General features: G+C 47.6%; 1 protein-coding gene across 1 annotated transcript in view; it reads left to right on the top strand.

The window, feature by feature from the left end:
- Positions 1-22,152, top strand: part of LACTBL1 (lactamase beta like 1) — a 29,948-nt gene extending 7,796 nt beyond the window's left edge. Inside the window, exons 4-7 of the mRNA XM_034753669.1 lie at positions 3,103-3,260; positions 9,652-9,899; positions 14,875-14,980; positions 18,493-22,152. Of these exons, the coding sequence (XP_034609560.1) occupies positions 3,103-3,260; positions 9,652-9,899; positions 14,875-14,980; positions 18,493-19,471 (1,491 nt within the window). The 3' untranslated portion in view covers positions 19,472-22,152. The remainder of the gene's footprint in view (positions 1-3,102; positions 3,261-9,651; positions 9,900-14,874; positions 14,981-18,492) is intronic.
- The last annotated feature ends 218 nt before the right edge of the window (positions 22,153-22,370 follow it).

Below are 22,370 nucleotides of genomic sequence, written 5' to 3'. Positions count from 1 at the left end.
CAGGATTGGCTAAAAGTGTTCTCTTTGATGTAAGGTACAAATTGACCTGGGATAAGTGACTGGTCTCTTGGGACTGGAAGCAACCTGAATATTTTGTGATTTTTGGTGTAAGTGACCCTTTATCACATAGTCCAGCTTGCCTGGCTGGGAAGATAGACTGGAGTGTCCAAGGGGACTCTCTGTGACTCCATTATAGGACTATTGTAGTACTTTGGAAGCTCACATTCGTTACTGGGGTGGTGAAATCTAATTCTAGAACATACCACCAGTTTGGGGTGTGCGCCCTGCTTTTTGACAGTCTGTTCTGAGGTTGGCACTCTTGGTCATGAGCCACTCCAGACAGTGGCCCGGCCCATTACAGGAATTCGTGCCCCTTCCTCTGTAGAATCTGGTATTGGCCAAAATCAGAGAGAAGATATTGAACTGGACGGGCTACTGGTCTGACGGCATGTGGCAATTCTTATATTCCCTTGAGCTCTTTATTGGGTTGGACATGGCTACATGGGTACCTCTCAGCATTCCTTGTGGAAACTAAATGTAGGGTTGTACTTGGCCAATGGACTTCCACACTCTGCTCCCTTGGGATGCTGATGTGCCAATCAAGACCATATGGGGCTATCATGGGGTAAAACTCAGGTCTCCAGGGAAGCTGATCTCCCCACTGAAGTTGCACGGCTGCCAAGAGTCAGGCATTTCCTTGGGTTTTTCATCAGCTCTCGTAATGAATATGGGGGAGGGGGTTGAGTGAGCGCACGGGGAAGGGTTTGGCTGAGCATGGGAGAGGGGTGTGGGCTGAACAAAGGGAAGGGTTTGGGGGTGAGCGCTGTCCTGTGTGATGGAGGCTTTTATCCATAATGATTCCATGTCCTTTACAAAGCTATTGTATGTAAGAGTCCATCACTGAGAATCACCTCCCTGGGGAGTGCAGTAGCTTCTAACACCTCTCAGCCATGTGCACAGTAGAGCAGAGAAAATCCGGTCAATCTAATTGATACTGCAAGTAAAAAAGAGATTCCAGATTGGAACTTGGGCAAGACACAGGGACTGATCTGCTTGATGTTGTAAAAGTCCCGTGGAATCTTCTAATAGCCACAGATGGTCAGGACCTTGGCTTTATGCATCTTCCACCCTACGATATTAGTGTGAGAACTCGCATTTCATAGAACCTTAGGGATAGAAGATACCGCAAGGGCTATCTTGTCTAACCCCCTACCAAGTTACAGATTTATTATATCTCAACCGTCCAAGACAGGTGACTATCCTTTTGAAAGTCTCCAGTGAAGGAGCTTCCATGACCACCTGACTCCCGAGGCAGTCTGTTCCATTGTCCTATTGTTCTGACAGTTAGGAAGTTTTTCCCACAGGAACTGAGTTTTATTTTTCCCAGTGGGTGCTTCACTCCTGCCCTGCCTTGAGGCTCTGCCCTGCCCCCAAGGATCTCCGCCCTCCTGTGAGAGCCTCCCACCAGTGGCCAAAGAGCTGATCGGCGACCCTTGGGGGTGCTGAGCACCCCTTATTTTTTTTCTTTGGGGGCTTGAACTCCAAATCACCCATGGAGTCGGTGCCTATGGTTTTTCCTGAGATTTTAATTTAAATCTGCTATGCTGCATTTTGAATCCATTGCCTCTTTTTATAGCAGCCTTTTAAGTTTTTATAGACCGCTATCATATCCCCCATAATCTCCTCTTTTCCAAACTAAACATAGCCGGTTCCTACGGTTTGCATTCCTTCCCTTTGATCATCTTTGTCGCTCGCCTCTGGATCTTTTCCAGTTTCTCTACATCCTTTCTATACATTGGTGACCAAAATTGCACACGGTACTCCATCTGAGGCCTAACCAGCGCCGAGTAGAGCAACACTATCACCTCCCATGACTTGCATGCGATGCCTCTGTTAATGCAACTTAAAATTGCATTTGCTTTTTGCAACAGCAGCGCATTGCTGGCTCATGTTGAGGTTTTGATCCTCCACAACTCCCAGATCCTTCTCAGCAAGGCTGCTGCCAAGCCAGTTATCCCCCATTGTGTATTTGTGCATTTAGTTTTTCTTCCCTAAGTGTAGCACCTTACATTTGTCTTTGTTGAATTCCATTTTGTTGTCTATAGCCCAGTTCTCCAGTTTATCCAGATCCCTCTGAATTTTAGCTCTATCCTCCAAAGTGTTGGCAACCCCCACAGCTTTGTCTCATCTGCAAACCTGATCAGTGTGCTCTCTAGTCCTACATCCAGGTTATTAACAAAGACGTTAAGCAACACCGGACCCAGAACAGATCCCTGTGGAACCCCACTTGAGACCTCCCTCCAATCTGACATCATTCCATTAATAGTTATTCTTTGTTTGCAGTTGCTTAACCAATTATGTATCCACTTAATGGTAGTTCTTCCGAGCCCACGTTTCTCCAGCTTACTTATTAGAATGCCATGTGGGACTGAGTCAAAAGCGTTGCTGAAGTACAAGTATATTATGTCCACCGCATTTCCCACATCCACCAAATCAGCTACCCTGCCAATGAAGGAAATCAAGCTGATTTGGCATGATTTGTTCTTGGCAAATCCATGCTGGCTGCTAGTGATTATGCCTTCATCTGCCAGGTGTTCGCAAACTGAATGTTTTATACGTTGCTCTAGTAGCTTCCCAGGTATTGAGGTCAGGCTGACTGGTCTGTAGTTCCTGGGCTCCTCCCTTTTTCCCATTTTGAAAGATGGGCACTACGTTTGCCCTTGTCCAGTCTTCTGGGACCTCTCCTGTCATCCATGAGTTTGTAAATATTATTGCCAGTGGTTCCGAGATTTCTTCAGCTAATTCCTTCAGGGCCCTCGGATGAATAGCATCAGACCCTGCTCATTTGAATTCATTCAAAAACATTAAAGAAATGCTGGGACATTCAAAAGCGAAGATTTTGTGAAAAATTCAATTTTCAGAGACCGATCATTAATGAAAAATGCTTTGTTTTAAATATTTGGACTTGTCTTAGTGCAGAACTGTTTGTAGATAAAGGTAATTATCCCTGTTCCCTGTGAGTGCATTATTGTATTGATTCATTTCTTTGTTTTACTCTCTGCTCACCTTCAAACTCCTCACCGCTTTCTAATCTTCTCCTAGGTGGACATGCTTCTGCGCCATAAAATCCATAGCCCAGGCCTCCCTGCCATGTCTGCCATTGTTATCTACAATGACACTGTGCTCTGGACAGGCAACTTTGGGAAGAAAAATGGCTCTGATCCCCTCTCAGCAATGCCCAATGAGTACACCATTTACAGGTGCGGTTTGCCGGTTTATACAGCAGGAATTGGGTATGGTTTAGCTATTGGGTTAGTGGAAAATTACTGTCACCATGCCCTGATAAATGGCAAGTGGGAGGGATGTATACACTTCATATCAATTCAATTACATAAATACGTTTTGAAATCTTAAAAAAACTCTACTTCTTCCAAATGTGGGGCAATAAGAATGGAACAACCATCACAGATCCTCCCTTTAATGTGCACCGGGTGCAGTTACAATGAAACGGTCTTGTTTGCAGTGTTGTTATAGGACACGAGAGAGACAAGGTAGGTGAGGAAATACCTTTTATTGGACCAACCTCTATTGGTGGAAGGGACAACCTTTGGAGAGTCACAGAGCTCTTCCTCAGGTCTGGGAGCAGTAATCAGTGTCTGAGCTAAATACAGGGTGGGACAGATTGTTAAGCAGAAGGGTTTCACACATGCTGTTAGGAGACCATTTGAAATGAAGGGCTGGCAGCAGTAGGATGTGTTGCAAATTGTTGTAATGAGCCATAAAACCCATGTCTCTGTTAAGTCCATGTTTTTTAGTGTCCAGCAGAAGTCTGTTCCATATAGTTGCAGTGAGTCTCTGTTTGGAAGTATTACATTGGCTTTGCAGGAGATTAATATCATTACTAATGTTTATTATAGGCCTGCCTCTGGGCCAACCAAGAATGGGGCTCCTTGTGCCAGCACTGTCCAAACCGAGTAGTAGACAATCCATGCCCCAAAGAGCTGTCAATCTAAATAGACCAGACACAGGGTGCGGGAGGGGGTAGAACCAGGGCCGGCTCTAACTTTTTCCCCAAGCAGCAAAAAAAAGCGCTGCCCCTAACACCGCCCCCCCAGTGCCGCCCCGCCCCGGCAAAAGCCTCCCTCTCGCCGAGTGCCGCGCTGCTGAACACACTTCCCCTCCCCCCCCCGCCGAGCGCCACACTGCTGAACAGCTCCCGCCAAACAATGTGTTGCTGAACCCCCCCACGCAGTGCGCCACCAAACAGCCCCCACCGCACTGCCGAACAGCCCCCGCCAAGCGCCGCGCTGCTGAAACCCCCGTGGAGCGCTGTGCTGCCGAACATCCCCGAGCGCCCCCTGCGCAGCGCGGTGCTGCCAAAAATCCCCCCGCCGAGCGCTGTGCCGCCAGACCCCCTCCGGCTGCTCCCCGCCACCCCAAGATTGGCCGCCCCTTACCGGTGCCGCCCCAAGCACGTGCTTGGTTGGCTGGTGCCGGGAGCCGGCCCTGGGTAGAACACACAAACAGAATGAACAGTGGGATGGCAGAAAATGTCACGTTAATTCAGTGGTCGGCAACCTTTGGCACGCGGCTTGCCAGGGTAAGCACCCTGGTGGGCCGGGCTGGTTTGTTTACCTGCCGTGTCTGCAGGTTCAGCCGATCGCGGCTCCCACTGGCCGCGGTTCGCTGCTCCAGGCCAATGGGGGCAGCGGAAAGCGGCACGGGCCAAGGGATGTGCTGGCCGCCCTTCCTGCCGCCCCCATTGGCCTGGAGCGGCGAACCGCGGCCAGTGGGAGCCGCGATCGGCTGAACCTGTGGACGCGGCAGGTAAACAGCCCAGCCCGCCATGGTGCTTACCCTGGCAAGCCGCGTGCCAAAGGTTGCCGACCCCGTGTTAATTTCACAATTTGTTTATTGATTGGGTGGGTGGATTTAGTTTGGAAGGGATCAGTTAAATGAAAGAAAAGGCAGAGGAAGAGGATGAGGAGGGCAAGGCAGGGGAGTTGAGGATAAGAGGAGCAGGCGTGGAATGAAGCTACGGCTGTGTCTACACTGTGCACCTTACAACGGCGCGGCATTGCCGCTACAGCAGTGCTGTTGCAAGGCGCGCAGTGTAGCCGCTCTCTCTCACCAGGAGAGAGCTCCCCTGACGACAAAATAAAACCATCCCCAGCAATGAGGGGCGGTAGCTTCGTTGATGGGAGAGCGTCTGCCGCTGACGAAGCACTGTCCAAACCAGTGTTTCTCATTGTTAAAACTTTTGTCATTTGGGGGATGGTTTTTCCCCACCCCTGAGCGACAAAAGTTTTAACGATGAAAGTGAAGTGTAGACATAGCCTAAGATGAAGAGATTGTGGGGGAAGGTTGGAGCAAACAGCTAATCAACACAGGGCAGGGTAGAAAGTTCTCCAAAAGGCTCCTATCTGCAGTAAGTCCATGTGAAGGGGAGGCACCACCTAGTTCCTAGTGCCCCTAGATTGTGGGGGGGTCTCCCCTGCACAGCTCTGGGTCTAGTGGGTTTTGGGGGGGGAGGCGTGCCCTCAGCTGGGCCCCATTTTACCACCCCACCCCCAGTGCTGCAGACTCTATAGTTCAGGCTAGATAACAGCTTCTATTATCTTCCCATCTTAAACACGCTCTCAGTTTACTGAAGCATTTACTGTTTGGGATCAAACTTTCAAGGCTCGGTTTCTGCATGCAGGTGGATTTTATCTTTTTTTTTTTTTTTTTTTAAAGTTTGGGCAACATCAATGGTTTCTGAGTTCCATTAGAGTGAAAAATATTTTTCCACTGCAGAAAAACCTAATCACCATTTTCTGTACAGCACTAGAGCAAGCTATCTAATGCTTGAAATTTGGCCTGTGCATAATCCATACTGAGGGTTAATGCTTTTGCTGACTTGGGAAAAAAATGAGGTTCATTTAGCAAAGTAATGAGACCTGTATTTGGGAAATGTATCCTGAGCATGCCCAGTAGATGAAGCCAGTATGGACATACCAGTGCTGCCCAGAGGATTCAGGGGGCCGGGGGCAAAGCAATTTCCGGGGCCCCTTCAATTAAAAAAAAAGTTGCAATACTATAGAATACTATATTCTCGTGGGGGCCCCTGCGGGGCCCGGGGCCTGGGGCAAATTGCTCCACCCCCCAACCCCCCGGGCAGCCCTGGGACATACTCCTTCCCCCAGTGAAGTCAATGAAAGGTTAGAAGTTCTCTTAAATGTGAGCAGAATAGGTCCTAGATCAGGCCCTTCAAAAGAGCTGTCCTAGACATGCGCATGAAGCAGGGTTTCATATCGTCTTTGCTAAATTTAAATATTTATAACTTTAAATCTATTCAACTGATTTTCCTCAAACTTGATTTTTTGGTAGATCTTATTCAAACATAAAGGTCAAGCTAAGTCTGATGAAAATCCCTAGTAATTTTAAAGTTATGAACATTTAAAATCAGTTTGTTGAAACTTTTGCCTTTGTTTTTTGAGCCATTCAAAGCTGCAGCAATTCCGAGCACCCGGAGACTCTGAAGCCCTCCAGCTTTGGATTGAGCTAAACGGAGTTAGGATGGTCCCAGAAATTGCTGACTTAAAACACTGATGGCGTCAAAATGACTAAACCGACTTTCTCAAAATGTGGCTGGTTCTGTCAGTTCAGTGAAGTTATTCACATGTCGATTAATCGCGTCTTAAAATGGGGTGATCTAAACTGAAGTCAGCTTGAACCCTGTCCGTCCTTGCCTGCTCAGTCTTACCATGAACCCAGCTACCCTTACCCCTCCCTGTTCTTTGCAGTTTAAAGTGCATTTTTACTCAGAATGTGAAAATAACAACTTCTTATTCAGCGGCTCTGCCCCATTGACCCTGGTGAGCACACGCAATTCCAGGTAACTCTGTTGACTTCAATGGGGTTCCGTGCACAATCAGGTGCTCACCAACAAGAATAAACATTGCACCTCTAGGTCCTATAAGTATCAGGTAATAATATACCCACTGCAGTGACAAATATGTTTTTACCTCTCTGTACTCTTTTTTTAGCCCCACAACAAAGCTCAAGGGCTCAGGTCCTACCAGCTGTGCAAACCCATTGAAGGCAAAGGGATGGGGAGAACAAGGGTCACCGAGGGCAGAGTTTTGTCTGCAGAACCAATATCCCTGAGGATGATGCATGATAAGGGAAGACCACAACTTGACTCACAGGGGTCATTTGCAGCACTAGAAGTTGGAAAATACATCCTTTTACATGTAAACTGAGCGTACTTGATCCTGAGTTGCTGAGATGTAATCAATAGGAGACTCACAATGCCATTTTAGACAGTCACTTTTACTAGTAGAACTATCTTTAAACCGATCAGTTTAGTAGCTTTAGATCAATGCATGTCACTTCAAGGCCTTTGATCCCTTCAAATGGCAAACAACACATTTTGGGGAGGGCAGCAATGGAGCTGGAATGTGTGCATGGGTAGGAGTGGCATATGCTTTCTTCAGGATTTTGTAAAATGCACACATACAATATAAGGGCATAATTGTATAAAGTTCATGCACAGGTATGGAAAGGATTACTTAACCAGCACTACTTTGGCTTTAGTGATAACCTGCCCTGTATTTAAGGGGTGTTCTTGATCTGGCAAAGAGACAGCAAACAAAGAGAAGAAATGGTTAGCATGGGAAAAGATTAAACGTGAGGTACAGGAAGGTTCTATTCTAGGACCAGTGGTGTTTCATTTATTTATTAGTGGTCTGGAACAAAGTGAGTAGTGAGGTGGCAAAATTTCCTGATTATTCAGGTTAAACTAGCCTAGAGAAGACTGTGAGGAGTTTCACAGGGAACTAATCGAGAATCAAGCTAGGTAAATAGGCAATATGACAGATAAAATTCAATGCTGAAAATACAAAGTCATGCATATTTAAGGGAAAATCTGAATTACTCATACACCTAGAGGCTCTAAATTAACTATTCCCAACTCAAGAAGAAGACTTGGGCATAATTATGAAAAGCAGTGTTAAGATGTGAAGATTAAGGGAAATATGTTGTTTTGTCATATTAGAAAATTCTTACAATTGTTTAGTTGAAAAGCCCTCGTGCCTTCATGCTTTGAAGCAGGGACTTAACCTTAAGGAGATCTCCCTGCTGTTGCCATTAACATTCCCCCAAATTTGGCCCCAGTATTAGTCTCCTAAAAATTGCAAAAACAACGAGGAGTCCTTGTGACACCTTACAGACTAACAAATTTATTTGGGTATAAGCTTTTGTGGGCTAGAACCCACTTCATCAGATGCATGAAGTGAAAAATACAGGAGCAGTTATAAAAATTTAAAAGAATTGGGGTTGCTTTACCAAGGGTGAGGTCAGTCTAACGAGATAAAACAGCAGGATACCAAGGGAGGAAAAATCTCTTTTGAAGTGGTAAGAGAGTGGCCCATTACAGACAGTTGACAAGAAGGTGGGAGTAACAGTAAGGAGAAATTAGTATGGGGGAAATTAAGTTTAGGTTTTGTAATGACCCAACCACTCCCAGTCTTTATTCAGGCTTAATCTGATGGTATCCAGTTTGCAAATTAATTCCAGTTCTGCAGCTTCACGTTGGAGTCTGTTTTTGAAGTTTTTTTGTTGAAGAATTGCCACTTTGAGGTCTGTTATTGAGTGACCAGAGAGATTGAAGTGTTCTCCTACTGGTTTTTGAATGTTTTGATTCCCAATGTCAGATTTGTGTCCATTTATACTTTTGAGTAGAGACTGTCCGGTTTGGCCAATGTACATGGCAGAGGGGCATTGCTGACACATGATGGCATATATCACATTAGTAGATGTGCAGGTGAACGAGCCCCTGATGGCGTGGCTGATGTGGTTAGGTCCTATGATGGTGTCCCTTGAATAGATATGTGGACAGAGTTGTCACCGGGGACTCCTCATTGTTTTTGCTGATACAGACTAACACGGCTACCACTCTGAAACCTAAAAATTGCAAAAGCAGCAAAGAATCCTGTGGCACCTTACAGACTAACAGACGTATTGGAGCATGAGCTTTCGTGAGTGAATACCCACTTTGTCGGATGCATGTAGTGGAAATTTCCAGAGGCAGGTATAAATATGCAAGTGAGTCAGGCTAGAGATAATGAGGTTAGTTCAATCAGGAAGGATGAGGCCCTCTTCTAGCAGTTGAGGTGTGAACACCAAGGGAGGAGAAACTGCTTCTGTAGTTGGCTAGCCATTCACAGTCTTTGTTTAATCCTGAGCTGATAGTGTCAAATTTGCAGATGAACTGAAGCTCACCAGTTTCTCTTTGAAGTCTGGTCCTCTCCCTTGGCCTTGGGCTGCTGCAATGAGAGAGGGCTGGGGGAGTCCTCTTTTCCCACCGCAGCCTCAGGGCAGCCTGCACCCCAAGTACTTTATCCCCAGCCCACCCCAGAGCTTTCACCCCCCAGCTGGAATCCTCATCCCCTGCACCCCAACCCTCTGCCCCAGTCCTCAGCCCCCTCCCACACTCTGAACCCCTTGGCCACATCCCTGCCACACATCACCTCCATATTGGTGCACATAACAAAATTCATTCTGCACACGGATGTAAAAAATTAGAGGGAATTTTACTTGGCCTATGGACTAGTTAATGCTGGACTAGCAGCTGGTGGTGAAGCCATGTAACCGTTTGTCCCACGACAGGATTGCCAGCATCTCCAAGATCTTCCCCACTATCATGCTCTACAAACTGTGGGAGGAAGGGAAGGTGACCTCTCTGGATGACCCTTTGGAACGCTATGCCCAGAACTTTATTATTAAAAATCCTCTGGGGCGACTCAAGGAATCTGAACAAAGATACACAGCGGATGGACTGATCTTCCTGGAGAAGGGGTCGCTGCCCCTCAAGCCATCACCTGTGACACTGCGCAGGATGGCTAGCCAGCTCTCAGGTGAGAGAACCCCACTCCCAGTTCTTCAATCCTCACTACATTCTCCTGCTTGACTCCGTGCATCAACATACCAGTTAAAACAACAAAACTCCCTGTCCCCCAGTGAGAACGGTCACAGCAATGCAAAAACCTGTCTGTGTGTTTGTCAGGCAGTGCAAACAGCCCCTCCTGGTGTGAACCAGGATCCTCCAGCCGCTCCAACAGGCGAGCCAAAAGGGAGCCTCTCTCCAGCCCAGCTCCTGGGAGGTGCACTGAGTTGGTCTATTGTCTGGGATATGCCTCCCACTGACTCAGCTGGTAGAAGCTATGATGAGTAGGTCTTCCCCTGGCTAAGCCAGTAGGAGCTGCTGGATTCCTGGCTGGTTCCTGTCAGAATCATTTTTCTTTGTAATTCAGGCTCCTGCCAGGGCCGGCTCCAGGTTTTCCGCTGCCCCAAGTGGCAAAAAAAAAAAAAAAAAGCCGCAGAGCGCGATTGTGCCAATTCGGCGGCAGGTCCTTCGCTCAGAGAGGGACTGAGGGACCCGCCGCTGAAGACCCGGACGTGCCGCTCCAATAGCGGCCGGAGTGCCGCCCCTTGGTATTGGCCGCCCCAAATGCCTGCTTCTTTAGCTGGTGCCTGGAGCCGGCCCTGGCTCCTGCATTGAAATCGGGGATGAAATGTGAGGCAGCGTCTACTCACCACAGTTTCGCCCCAGCCCAGGGTGCGGTCACTGTCTGAGAGGCGGAGCTGGGAGGCAGAGAATTGCTAAGCGTTGTTTGTTTTGAAGGGATAGAGCTTCTATAATCGAACCGTTAGCCGTGCAGCCTCCTGATCTGGGATTCCTGAGCTATTAATAGCCTGGTGTTTGCTGTCAGGGGACGGCTCTTAATCTGCTGTTTCTCTTATAAATGAGTAACTTCGATACTAAAGTAGCTGTAGATGGCAGGGCCTGATGTAATCTGGAAATCCCTCAAAAGGTACGGCTATTAATGCCTGCTGTTAGCTGGCATCAAGTGCCCTGCTTTGACACTCCTTTAGAAGCGTGCAGATTCCATTATTAACCCAGAAGCAGGTAATCTTGGCATCAGCAGGCAGGGATTTGCCTTTGCCTTCCTTGCACTTCCTGTAAAATGGGGATAATGATGCTCGCACACCTTGTAAGGTGCTTTAAAACTGAGGGATGAAAAGCACCTTACAGAGTAAACCCAACACATGTTATGCATGGTTTTATTGTCAGCAAGGGGTGGTTAGCCGCATACGCCGTCCCAGGCTAGTAATTAGGGAAGGAAGATTTTTAAAAGTGAATCCAATATCAAATGCAATGTTCTAGTTGCACAGTTAACTTTTGCATTTCCTGACTTCGGGGGTTTAAGATTTTAATAGCAACGTTACTGCTGCAGTCTCGCACATGATGTATATCTTAGCGGTGGCTTTTTACAGCATAAACAGTAATCTACAATACAGCCTCACTACCCTGCACTTCTCTGATCTGCACGCTGTAAAATCCCCTCACCCCTCTGAGCAGAGAGAGTGCCGGAGCGAAGCGCTAGGTTGCTAAGATTTTGTTATATTGAAATGTACTTATGTATTTATTATAATATGAAATGTTGTTATAAGTAACTGACTACACTTGTTGGCTCAATTAACAAAGTGTGTTGCATAAAGCAATGACCTTGCTTTTTCCGGTTATGCTTGTTCACTTCCTCATTTGCAGATTTCAGTACCTTGCAATGAACCTCCCAGTCAGTGGTGCTAATTAGGGAGGCTCTACTGTATCAGCCCCTGACTCTACAAGGGATTGAGCGTTGCCTGTTTGGTGCTAGGGTTGCCAATTTTCTAGTTGAAGAAAACCAAACACTCTTGCCCCGCCCCCTGCCCCACCCCTTTTCTGAGACCATGCCCCCACTCACCTCCCTCCCCCTCCCTCAGTTGCTTGCTCTCCCCCACCCCCGCTCACTCGCTCATTTTCACCGGGCTGGGGTAGGGGGTTGGGGTGCGAGGGGGGGCAGGAGTGGTGGTGGAGATGAGGGGTTTGGGGCATAGGAGAGGGCTCTAGGCTGGAGCAGGGGTGCAGGCTCCAGCTGGGGGTGCAGGCTCTGGGGTGGGGCCAGAGATGAGCAGTTTGGGGTGCAGGAGAGGGCTCCAGGCTGGGGCAGGGAGTTGGGGTGTGGGAGGGGGTACAGGCTCTGGGCTGGGGGTGCAGGCTCTGGAGTGGGGCCAGATATGAGGGGTTCAGGGTGCAGGAGAGTGATTCAGGCTGGGGCAGCGGGTTGGGGTGCATGCGGGTGAGGACTCCAGCTGGGGGTGCAGGCTCTGGGGTGGGGTCAGGGTTTGGGGTGCAGGAGGGGGCTCCAGGCTGGGGCAGGGGGTTGGGATTCAGGAGGGGGTGCAGGCTCCAGGCAGTACTTACCTCAGGAGGCTCCCAGGAAGCTGCCGGCATCTCCTTACGGCTCCTCAGTGGAGGCGTGACCATGTGGCTCTCTGTGCTGCCTGCACCTGCAGGCACCACCACCTCAGCTCCCACTGGCTGCGGTTCCTGACCAATGGGAGCAGCTGAGCTGGTGCTGGGGGAGGAGGCAGCGCACAGAGCCCCAGTGACCATCCCTCCACCTAGGAGCCAGAGGGAGGTGCCGGCAGCTTCCCGGGAGGCGTGTGGAGCTGGGCAGGGAGCCTGCCTGCGCCCCCGACCAGACTTTTAACGGCCCGGTCAGCTGAGTGCCTTACTCCCACTAAAGCAAATGAGAGATGAGGGGATTCAGTGTCTCTCAGAAGGTTCCCAGTATGTTGTAGGATCAGGTCATTAAGTTGCACAGGAACAGAAAATATTTAACTATGCAAGTCAGCTATTGTAGCAGCAGCTCCCTGGCTTGCATGAGAAACCATGGGCCTCAACCCAGACCTACAGAGCCCCGTGCAGGCCTCAGGCCCAGCAGCTCACTTGAGTGAGGGGAAAAGGGGGCCAGTGATGCTCTAGCTTGCAAAAGGCCCCACCCACAAAGCTCCTGGTTGGGTGAGACATCCAGTCCCACCGATTGGCTGGGAAGCTCTACTTAAACCAGAAAAAGGCACAGAAAGTTGTATGATCAACTAGAGGGATCCTTGACTGGCTGTGAGTATGGTCTCTGCCTCCTTGCCTGAGCCTTGCCTTCCTGCTTGTTCCTGGTCTCCTTATCCCAGGCCCCTGTCTGTTCCCGGTTCCTGCTTTCCTGCCTCACTCCATGTCCCTGCTTCTAAAGCCTACCCCGACTCTGTCTCCGCCTCTGACCTTTGGCTGGGCTCCTGACTCTAACCCAGGGGTAGGCAACCTATGGCACGTGTGCCAAAGGCGGCATGCGAGCTGATTTTCAGTGGCACTCACACTGCCCGGGTCCTGGCCACCAGTCCAGGGGGCTCTGCATTTTAATTTAATTTTAAATGAAGCTTCTTAAACATTTTAAAAACCTTATTTACTTTACATACAACAATAGTTTAGTTATATATTATAGACTTATAGAAAGAGACCTTTTAAAAACCTTAAAATGTATCACTGGCACACGAAACCTTAAATCAGAGTGAATAAATGAAGACTCGGCACAGCACTTCTGAAAGGTTGCTGACCCCTGCTCTAACCATTAGGCATGACTGCCTCCACCCTGGTTCCTACAGCCTGCCCAACTCCCCTGGTTAGGATAGATAGGGAACTCCTGCATTGATGTCACAAAGAGGGAGGGGTTTCATTACACTTTGCCCACATTTTATGGCCTTTTTTATACATGTCAGATGAGGATCACAGGGGTCCCTTCTGGATTAACAATCTGACTCTTGGCAAGTGCTCACCTTGATGCAAACAAAGTAATTTTTCTATTACTTTTCTATTGCCTCTCAGTCACAAGTTCCCCCCAAACCATGCTCAGGCCCTAAACCGCTGAGGATTCTGCCCATGACAAGTTCCAGGTTCTACACTTCCAGATCCTCAGTTTGTGTAAATCATCTCAATGAAGTCACTGCAGCTATGATGTTTTGCTGATAATTTGGCCTCGGGGGGTTGTTTAATGGAGCCCTGCTCTGAAAAGTGTGGTTAAAATGTATTTTATTTCCAGTGGGAAAAGTGAACCGTTTTCACTCTCCTACAACTCAAAAAAAATCTGGAGGAATTTAGCACAAACTGAAACAAAACATCACTTTGGGACAGAAACAAGTTTGGAAAATGTCAGCAAAATGGATGTTCCCGACACTTATAAATAAATGACAACGGGGGATGTAATGGAAACTGCAGGAGCACTTGTCCCTGGGTCAGATTTGCACGAGCTACTAAACTAATGGGTCATGTTCACTTGAAAGCTCAGGCTGGGATCTGTTGAGCCCTTTCAATCAGTCTTTCCTCCCAAAAGGCTCTTGCATATGCCTGGATCCAGCTAGGGTTGTATAATTCTTCAAGACATTTTACTAAAAGGAAGCAGAACAAGTCTGGCAGAAAAGTGTGGGTCAGCTCTTACCTTATTACCGAATGATTCGCCTGTCCCTGGTATAGTTCTCTACACTGTACTGTACTGAAGTCCCTGGGTCAGACTGGCAGAGATCCTGGGGGTTGGGGGTTGCCTTCCTCTGCAGTCTGGGGCACGGGTCACTTGCAGGTTTAAACTAGTGTAACTGGTGAATTCTCTGTAATTTGAAGTCTTTAAATCATGATTTGAGGACGTCAGTAACTCAGCCAGAGGTTATGGGTCAATTACAGGAGTGGGTGGGCGAGGTTCTATGGCCTGTGATGTGCAGGAGGTCAGACTAGATGATCATGATGGTCCCTTCTGGCCGTCAAGTCTATGGGTCTATGAGTAGTAGCACATTTGCTGTGTCTTTGGTAGAGAGTGTAATTAATCACTGCTGTTTTCCTTTGTCTGTGACTCTCCCATTTTGGATCATTATTGACCAGACTCAATGAGTGAATCTTGATGTTATCCTAACAAAAATCAGTATTTGTCTCTTGCTGTTTTATGCCCTCTTGTTCCCATGGCACAGGGCTGCCCAGGAGGCTGCGGTCCACCAGTCTGCTGTGGAGAGGAAGCACACAAGATGCCCTGGCTCTCCTGAAGGATGATGTTCTGGTAGTTGACCCAGGAACCAGGTCAGGTGTATGCACGACTTACACTTCTCTTGGCTAATATCTGGTGACTATAGCAATGCTTAACTGCTAAGGGGTGCAGACAGCTCCTTCCTGTTCCAGTACAGTGCCTGCAATCCTCGCTCTCCTTTAACGTGCATCATTCACTCAGGTACCGTTAGATACAGAGAGAGAAGACAAAGTGGAACAGTTGGAAGTCAGCATTAGCTACTAGTGGCAACACCGTCAGAAGGGACGCAAGGCCATTCTGCCACATTAAGCCCAGGTCTCATGGCTGATCTGTGTCTGGTAGAATAGGACAGGACAGAATTTACATCTGCAATGGAGAAGGCACAGGCTGAGGTCTTGGTGATCCATTCCAGAAAAAAATCCAGTTGTCAGGTAAAGAAATTACAAGAAAATCAACACATTGTCAATAATTCTATAAATGTCCATTGCAACAAAAAACCCTGTTACAAGACCATTACCTGGGTTTGCAAAGTCAAGCATTTAACAGTTAGAAAATGCCAAAAATTAAGGTGCCTGATAATAGAGAACTCATCAATCTAGGAGACAAAGGCAGAACAGGATCCAATGGTTGGAAGCTCACAGTAGACACATTCAAACTCAAACTTTGTATATTTTTAGTGAGGGTAATTAATCATTGGAACAACTTGCCTAGGGACCTGGCGGAGTCTCCATTACACGGAGTCTTTACATGTAGGGTGGATACCTGTTTCTAAACGCTCTGCTCTAGCACCACCTGAAGTTATGGGATTGGTTCAGGAAACTCTGGGTGAAATCCTGGCCAGGCAGTCAGACTACATGAGCATAATGGTTACTTATGGCCTGCAGATCTGTTAACCTGTCTCACTTGTCACTGAGGTACGTGTGTGCCTCCGGGATCACATGCTGGTCTCTGAGCACCTTGGTACTTCAGATGTCAAAATTATTTTGATTTTTTTCCCTTGTTCATACACGCCCATAGCATTGTGAAAAGTTAATCTTTTCACAGGAACATTTCCTGTCTTTGCATCCATACAATGGTAACATTTTTCTGGGAACTTTGAACAGAATATTTTCAGCCACTTTTGTGATATTAGTGTAGGGAGGAAAAAAAATATTTTCCTGCTGTTTAAAACGATCATCGTGCTTTTATTTCCAGTTAGTTCAAAAATGGCTGAGCCTGGTGTGTATGAAGTGCCCATGGAGAACTACGGCCATGCCCAAGCGTGGAAATAAAACCTGATTTAAATAATATTATGACTGGTGGAAAACACTCTAGAAAGACAAAGTGTGCCCATGTGTGTTGTTTCTGAAATGCGAATTTCTGTTTTATGTCAATAGACGCCATTCGAGCTTAAGACTTTTAAAACAGCTTATGGACTTACAGGACTCACGCACTTATGCTTCCTTAAGGACTTAACATTGCTGTGATGCTGCCTTGCAGACTCAAAGCAATTTAAACGCTTTTGCCACCTTAAGGTGGTTTAAATGCTTGTGCCATGTTAAGTCTGCAAAGCAGCTTATGGCCTGCTCCTGAGAGCCATGGCGCATTTTTTGCATCTACAGGCCTTCAGCCCAAACCTTCCTTTTAAAAAAAAAAAAAACAGTGAAGAGAAATTAAGTGCAGAAAACTCAATGCACTGTCTGCTGAACAACTAAAAACAATGAGGTAGGAAATGCAGAATTAACTGTTCTTGCAGTGATGTCTTTTGGCATGTATTGAGTGTAGTATTTCCAGTCTCTGTTGCTAAATGTGGACTGTGATCTCTACAGGTCACACATCAAGATTTAGAAAAAAATATAAGACCTGCTGTAAGAATTTTGGGGGGGGACGTTCTCTGGCTTGTGTTATTCAGCAGACCAGATCACAGTGGCACTTTCTGGCCTTGGAAGCTGACTATTTGAATCACTGTGGCTAAGTTAATGTTGCTGTAGGAATCTTCCATTCTACATTTCCTGACTTACCAGCAATTCAGAATGGCAAAACCTCTGCTCCTCTTTCTTTCTTCCTCCTTTCTGCGCTCAATCTGCCTACCCTTCGTCCCTCTGAAAGTTTAAGGTGGTTTCAGGGCACAAGAGAGTAGGGTTTGGAAAGATCTTTTCTTAGTTCCCATTAGCACACGATCAGACCACATCACAGTCTGTCTGTGGCTTTTATAGAATGCCTAATGCTGTGGCATCTACGGAGGTCAGGGTTGTTGCTGTCACGCTGTCTGGAGTGGTTCTGGCCCATGAGTGCCAACCTCAGAGCAGACTGTCAAAACCAGGGCAGACAACCCAAACTGGTGGTATGTTCTAGAATTAGATTTCACCAACCCAGTAACAAATGTGAACTCCCAAAGTACTACAATAGTCTTACAATGGAGTCACAGACAGTCCCCTTGGACACTCCAGTCTATCTTCCCAGCCAGGCAAGCTGGACTATGTGATAAATGGTCACTTACATCAAAAATCACAAAATATTCAGGTTGCTTCCAGTCCCAAGAGACCAGTCACTTACCCCAGGTCAATTTGTACCTTAAATCTTACATCAAAGACAAGACTTTTAGCCAATTCTATAGTAAAATTACTAAAGGTTTGTTAGGTAAAAAAGGAATGAGAGTTATTGAGAGGTTAAAGCAGGTTAAAAACACATGTACATGTGAGTCAGTCTATAATTTCAAATGGTAGCAGAGATGTAGTAATATGCCAGTTTCCCAAAAGCCTTTAAGGACTACCAGCATAACTCTAGGGACCTCCATCTTCCCATTCAGTTATTCTGCCCTGTTAGAATCCAAACAGTTCAGAGAAGAAGAATTTTTCCTTGTGTCTATATTTATAGCTTCTTCTCACAGAAACCAAGCTGACAGCAGCAGTTCCCACACATGTTCCTTCTTCATAGGACAAGGGGAGAGGGGAATGCAGTTAACAAGGTCTTTGATCGTTGATGTCACACAATGACTCATTTGTGTTTAATGAACAGGATTTAACATCTTCTTGTAAGACACCATCATTTGCATTACATCAGGCTTCTTTCTCATTTGATGGATTACTTAATTACAGAGGTACACCTCTACCCCGATATAATGCTGTCCTCGGGAGCCAAAAAACCTTACCGCGTTATAGGTGAAACCGCGTTATATCGAATTTGCTTTGATCCACCAGAGTGTGCAGCCCCGTCCCCCTGGAACGCTGCTTTACCGCGTTATATCCGAATTCATGTTATAGCGGGTCGCGTTATATCGGGGTAGAGGTGTACATACAATGCAAATGTTTGCTGTTCCATTATAACATGAGGCATAGTTGAGTGAGAACAATACATGCAGCATCCTACGCACATTTTATAAAACACTAAACACATTCTTATCAACTTAACATCTAATATCTAGTTTGCTGATGCTGACACACGTAAGCAAGACTAGTTTCCAGCTATGCATTTGTGAGAGATCAGTGAGGCCTGGGGCCTTGGCATAAGCGGGCACCTGAACTGCCAGCGGCAGTTACAACCATGTTCGGAGATTACACTGATTTGCATTTCTTTCTCATTTCAGGTGCCATTACAGTAATTTGGCCTTCTCTCTGATGGCCCACGTGTTGGCAGAACATGCCGCCGAAGGGGAGTACCAGCGGTGGGTCTCAGAGAATATCCTGGACCGCTTGGGCATGGAGGACACTGGCTTTGATATCACACCACCAATCCGTTCCCAAATGGCCGTCGGGTTCTATAGCAGTGGGCAGCCTGCCCCCCTTTATGACTTGGGCTGGTACAGGCCATCTGGCCAGATGTACTCCACAGCTGCTGACCTTGCCAAGCTGGCAATGGTCTTCCTAGGCACCTACCACCGGCGCCTTTTGGAGCCGGACACAGTGAAGACGATGCTGACGCCCCTTTTTAAGTGCTCCAGTGAATACTTTGCCAACAAGACCGGCACCCCCTGGGAGATCAATGAGCAGCTGGGCTATGATATTATCAGGAAGGATGGCGACCTCGATGGCTACTCAGCCACCTTCTCCCTTGTCCCCAAGCTCCGCTTAAGCTTCATAGTGCTAATGGCAGGGCCTAGGCCCCAAGGGGGAGATATTGTGACTCAGACATATGAGTACCTTATCCCTGCCATGGAGACAGCGTTCCGGGAGGCAGAGAAAAGCCTGAGCCCTCCCCCAAATCCCACCCCTTACGTTGGCTATTACACTTACTCCAACCTGACCTTCTACGAGATTAAAGTTGGGCCCACTGGGGTTCTGGTCATGCAACAGTTTGGGCCCCATATTGAAGAGCTGATCCCTGAAAACTACCGGACCATCAAGCTCCACCACCTGGAAGACCGAGTCTTCCAGGTGGTTTTTGACAAGGAGTTCCCGTGCATTCTGCGGCTGGGCTCTGCCTCAGTCTCACTGGAGACCCAGGATGGGCAGCTCTTTAATTTCTATCCTTTTGACCGCAAGGGTTTGTCTCCCGGCTTTGACGCCCCAGGACTAAACACGTACAATGTGGTGCGCATCCATCGCAAGCCCGTGTTCTACAGCTAACTGCCCTCGCTCCTGCGTGACCATGTGTGGAAGTTGGCTTCTGTTCTGTGTGTCCCCGACTCGCCTGCCCCCAAGGCTTTGGGGATGTAGCTTAAAAGGGAACGATGCCGGCAAACTGACTGACCCATCCAACAAAAACGCTCTCTTCTGAAATGACTGCAATGGTTTGTGTCCCGTTGGCCCTGCAGGGCTGTGCTGGCAGCTGGGGCAGCCTGTAGAAACGACATGCTGGATATGTTGGATGTCTGGGATATGGACTCCACTGCATACTTCCCAGCACTTCAATCTTCCAGTGCTAAAGCTGCCCATTTGGCCACCATCACAAAGCGTGACTGGCTTCAATGGACCATTGGGAATCTCCTGTGCTTGTGAGCCAGAGTCTATTCTGGTATCCAAGGGTTTTTCAGGCAGCTATCCTCTTCAGCAGCCCAGCTACTAGGATCAAACTGCCTTGCCCATTCGGGTTTGCCATAATCTGACATCCTAGACCACTTTGTAACATCTAAGAGAGAGTGGGGTCCATCTCTTCCATATGGCTGAGTGGGGTACAGCAAGCAACCTGCATCTGTGTGAGTGGTAGGGAGCCGTGTCGTTTCACTATGGGCTGTGTGGGTCCACAAAGGAAATCGGAGTGTTTAGATACAGAAGGTCAAAGAGGATTAGATTGGTTGGTGCTGAAGTACTATAGTGACAAGAGCTATGCGAGTACCTAGATAAGTAGCTGTACTCTGAGTGCATGCAGATATGGGAGTGTATGCGCACACTTATAAAAAGTTGGTTTCAGGGCTGTGTCTCTAGGTAGATGTCTGCGTGTAGGAATGCATGGACGTGTGTGTGTTGTGGGCATTGGTGTGTGTGCTGTAGCCGGCGTGCCTCCCTGTGGGGGTTTGTAGTTGTGAGTACTGTGTGTTTTGTCCTGTGTTGTGGCTCAGATGTGAGTGTAGATCCCTGTGTGTGCATTGTGAGCGGAGACTGAGCTGTGTCGGGACTGTGGCTCCAATGGGCTCTAACCTTTCCCAGTTTCCCACGTGTGGCTGGATGAAGAATTAGTTAGAACACAGACTGAAGACACATGATAGGGCACTAGCCTGGAACTTGATCCCTTTAAATTAGGGCCACCTTCAAGTACCTTGTAATGCCACTGATGCATTTGCCTTCTTCCTTGTACCCACCTGGCTGCCTAGGCAGGGAGCACAGATGACACACAACAAGTTGCTATGTTAAGGCATTTGCTTTTATCCCACCCCTGGGGGAAGCTGGCAGTGATGGCAAAACATCATATCAGTGCAAGGGGAGCAGAGGCTGTAGGAACATGACCGTCAGCAGAGGAAGGACTCCAGCTGACAGAGACCTTGGGCTGAGGGCAGCATCACTGCTTACAGCCCTGCTTGGAGCCTGAGTTCAAACCCATCAAAGGGCTGTAGCTAGATAAATGTTACCATTGTGATTAATCAGCCTCACTGCTGAGTGCTGGCTCAGACTTGGCATGGGCTGTAGAGTCCTGAAATACTTGGCTGTGGGGCCGGGCAAAGGCATGGTAAGTAAATCTTCTCATGGTAAGTTCAAGGACTTTTTGGCAGTGCATGTTCTCTTGAACCTGCCCTGGTCTCTTGTGGCTGGTTAACTTCCTCCACTTGGTCATGAGACCTTGTTGGCAGCCAGCAGTGACTGCAAGGTGGTGTTCTGCTGTTCATTCTTGCAGGATTTAGGAGACCTTGGCTCACCCTGAGGAGTTGCCAGAGCTGGAAGACGTGGATCTTGTCCTCTCTGCCTCTCTTCCTGTTCCCCTGTCTCTCTCCTTTCCATCCTTCCCATCTTCAAGTTCACTGGGAAAAGAGGATATGAACAGAGCCTAGAAATCTGTGATTTTACCCCCTCTCCACCTCCCTTGTTCTCCTCCATCTAAGCTAACCAGTAAACATAGGCTCTGATGTAAGGATGCCCCATTGCTCCATCCAATCCCTGGAGTCACAGTTGTTGCTGCAGTGCAGTCTTGGTCCCAGTGTTGTTCTCTGTAGGCGATCACCGCTCACACCTTGTGCATCTTCCGATGGTCAGATATTTACACTGTGCAATAACAATAATATTAAACCCTGTCTAAATTCTGATTGCTTCTGTGAGTGCTGGTGCCTGGAACACATGGCTGCAGACAGTGACTACTGGACTGAGACTGTGTATATACAACTGACTGCAATGCTCCTCTAGACCCTTTCTGCAAAATGCAGCTTTCGGGATTTTGAGCTCATGGCAAGTCCTCTTATGCTGACCTTAAACCACAGAACCAGCTGTCTGGTTCGGTGGCTGGAACTTCTCTGGTCCTAGTGTACAAGGGGTTAATCCTCACTCACCTTCCATTTCTTCTAGCACTGGGGGAAGGGCACAGTGTACCTGGGTTGCTTAGGGGATGGGGCTCTGCATCCAGAGGCCAAAGGTCAGGGCTGAGCCCCCAGAGCTGGGCAGTGTCTGTTATGTCAAAATGTTTTACTTTCCTGTTAGCAAGGGCTTCTCCTTGGGGGTCAATGTTAACAGTGAGCATTTTTATCTTCTACTGAGTCACTCCTCCATCTTATGTACTGGGCTGAACTAATACTCCTGTTGGCGCCTTGGTACCCACAGAATCTACGGAAGCCTGTCCTGTGTATTCTACAGCTTTATTTCCTAAATATAAATGAGACACAATAGTCATGGTCTAGTTTTGTAAATGAGAATTCACCCGATAACCTGAATTTTAAATTAACAGAGCTTTTCTTGGGGGCGGGGGGAGGGAGAGGAGAGACTATAAAAAGATCTGGATTTATGGGATCTGATTTGCTCTCATTCCCACTGGTATAAATAGTGACTAGCTCCATTGATGTCCGTGGAGTAACACTGGCCAAAACAAATTGATGGAAGTGAGAGC

This window comes from Trachemys scripta, chromosome 19 (assembly GCF_013100865.1).
Source record: "Trachemys scripta elegans isolate TJP31775 chromosome 19, CAS_Tse_1.0, whole genome shotgun sequence".
Classification (NCBI taxonomy): domain Eukaryota; kingdom Metazoa; phylum Chordata; order Testudines; family Emydidae; genus Trachemys; species Trachemys scripta.
Note: the sequence above shows the minus strand (reverse complement) of the source record. Positions and strands in the feature narration are given on the sequence as shown.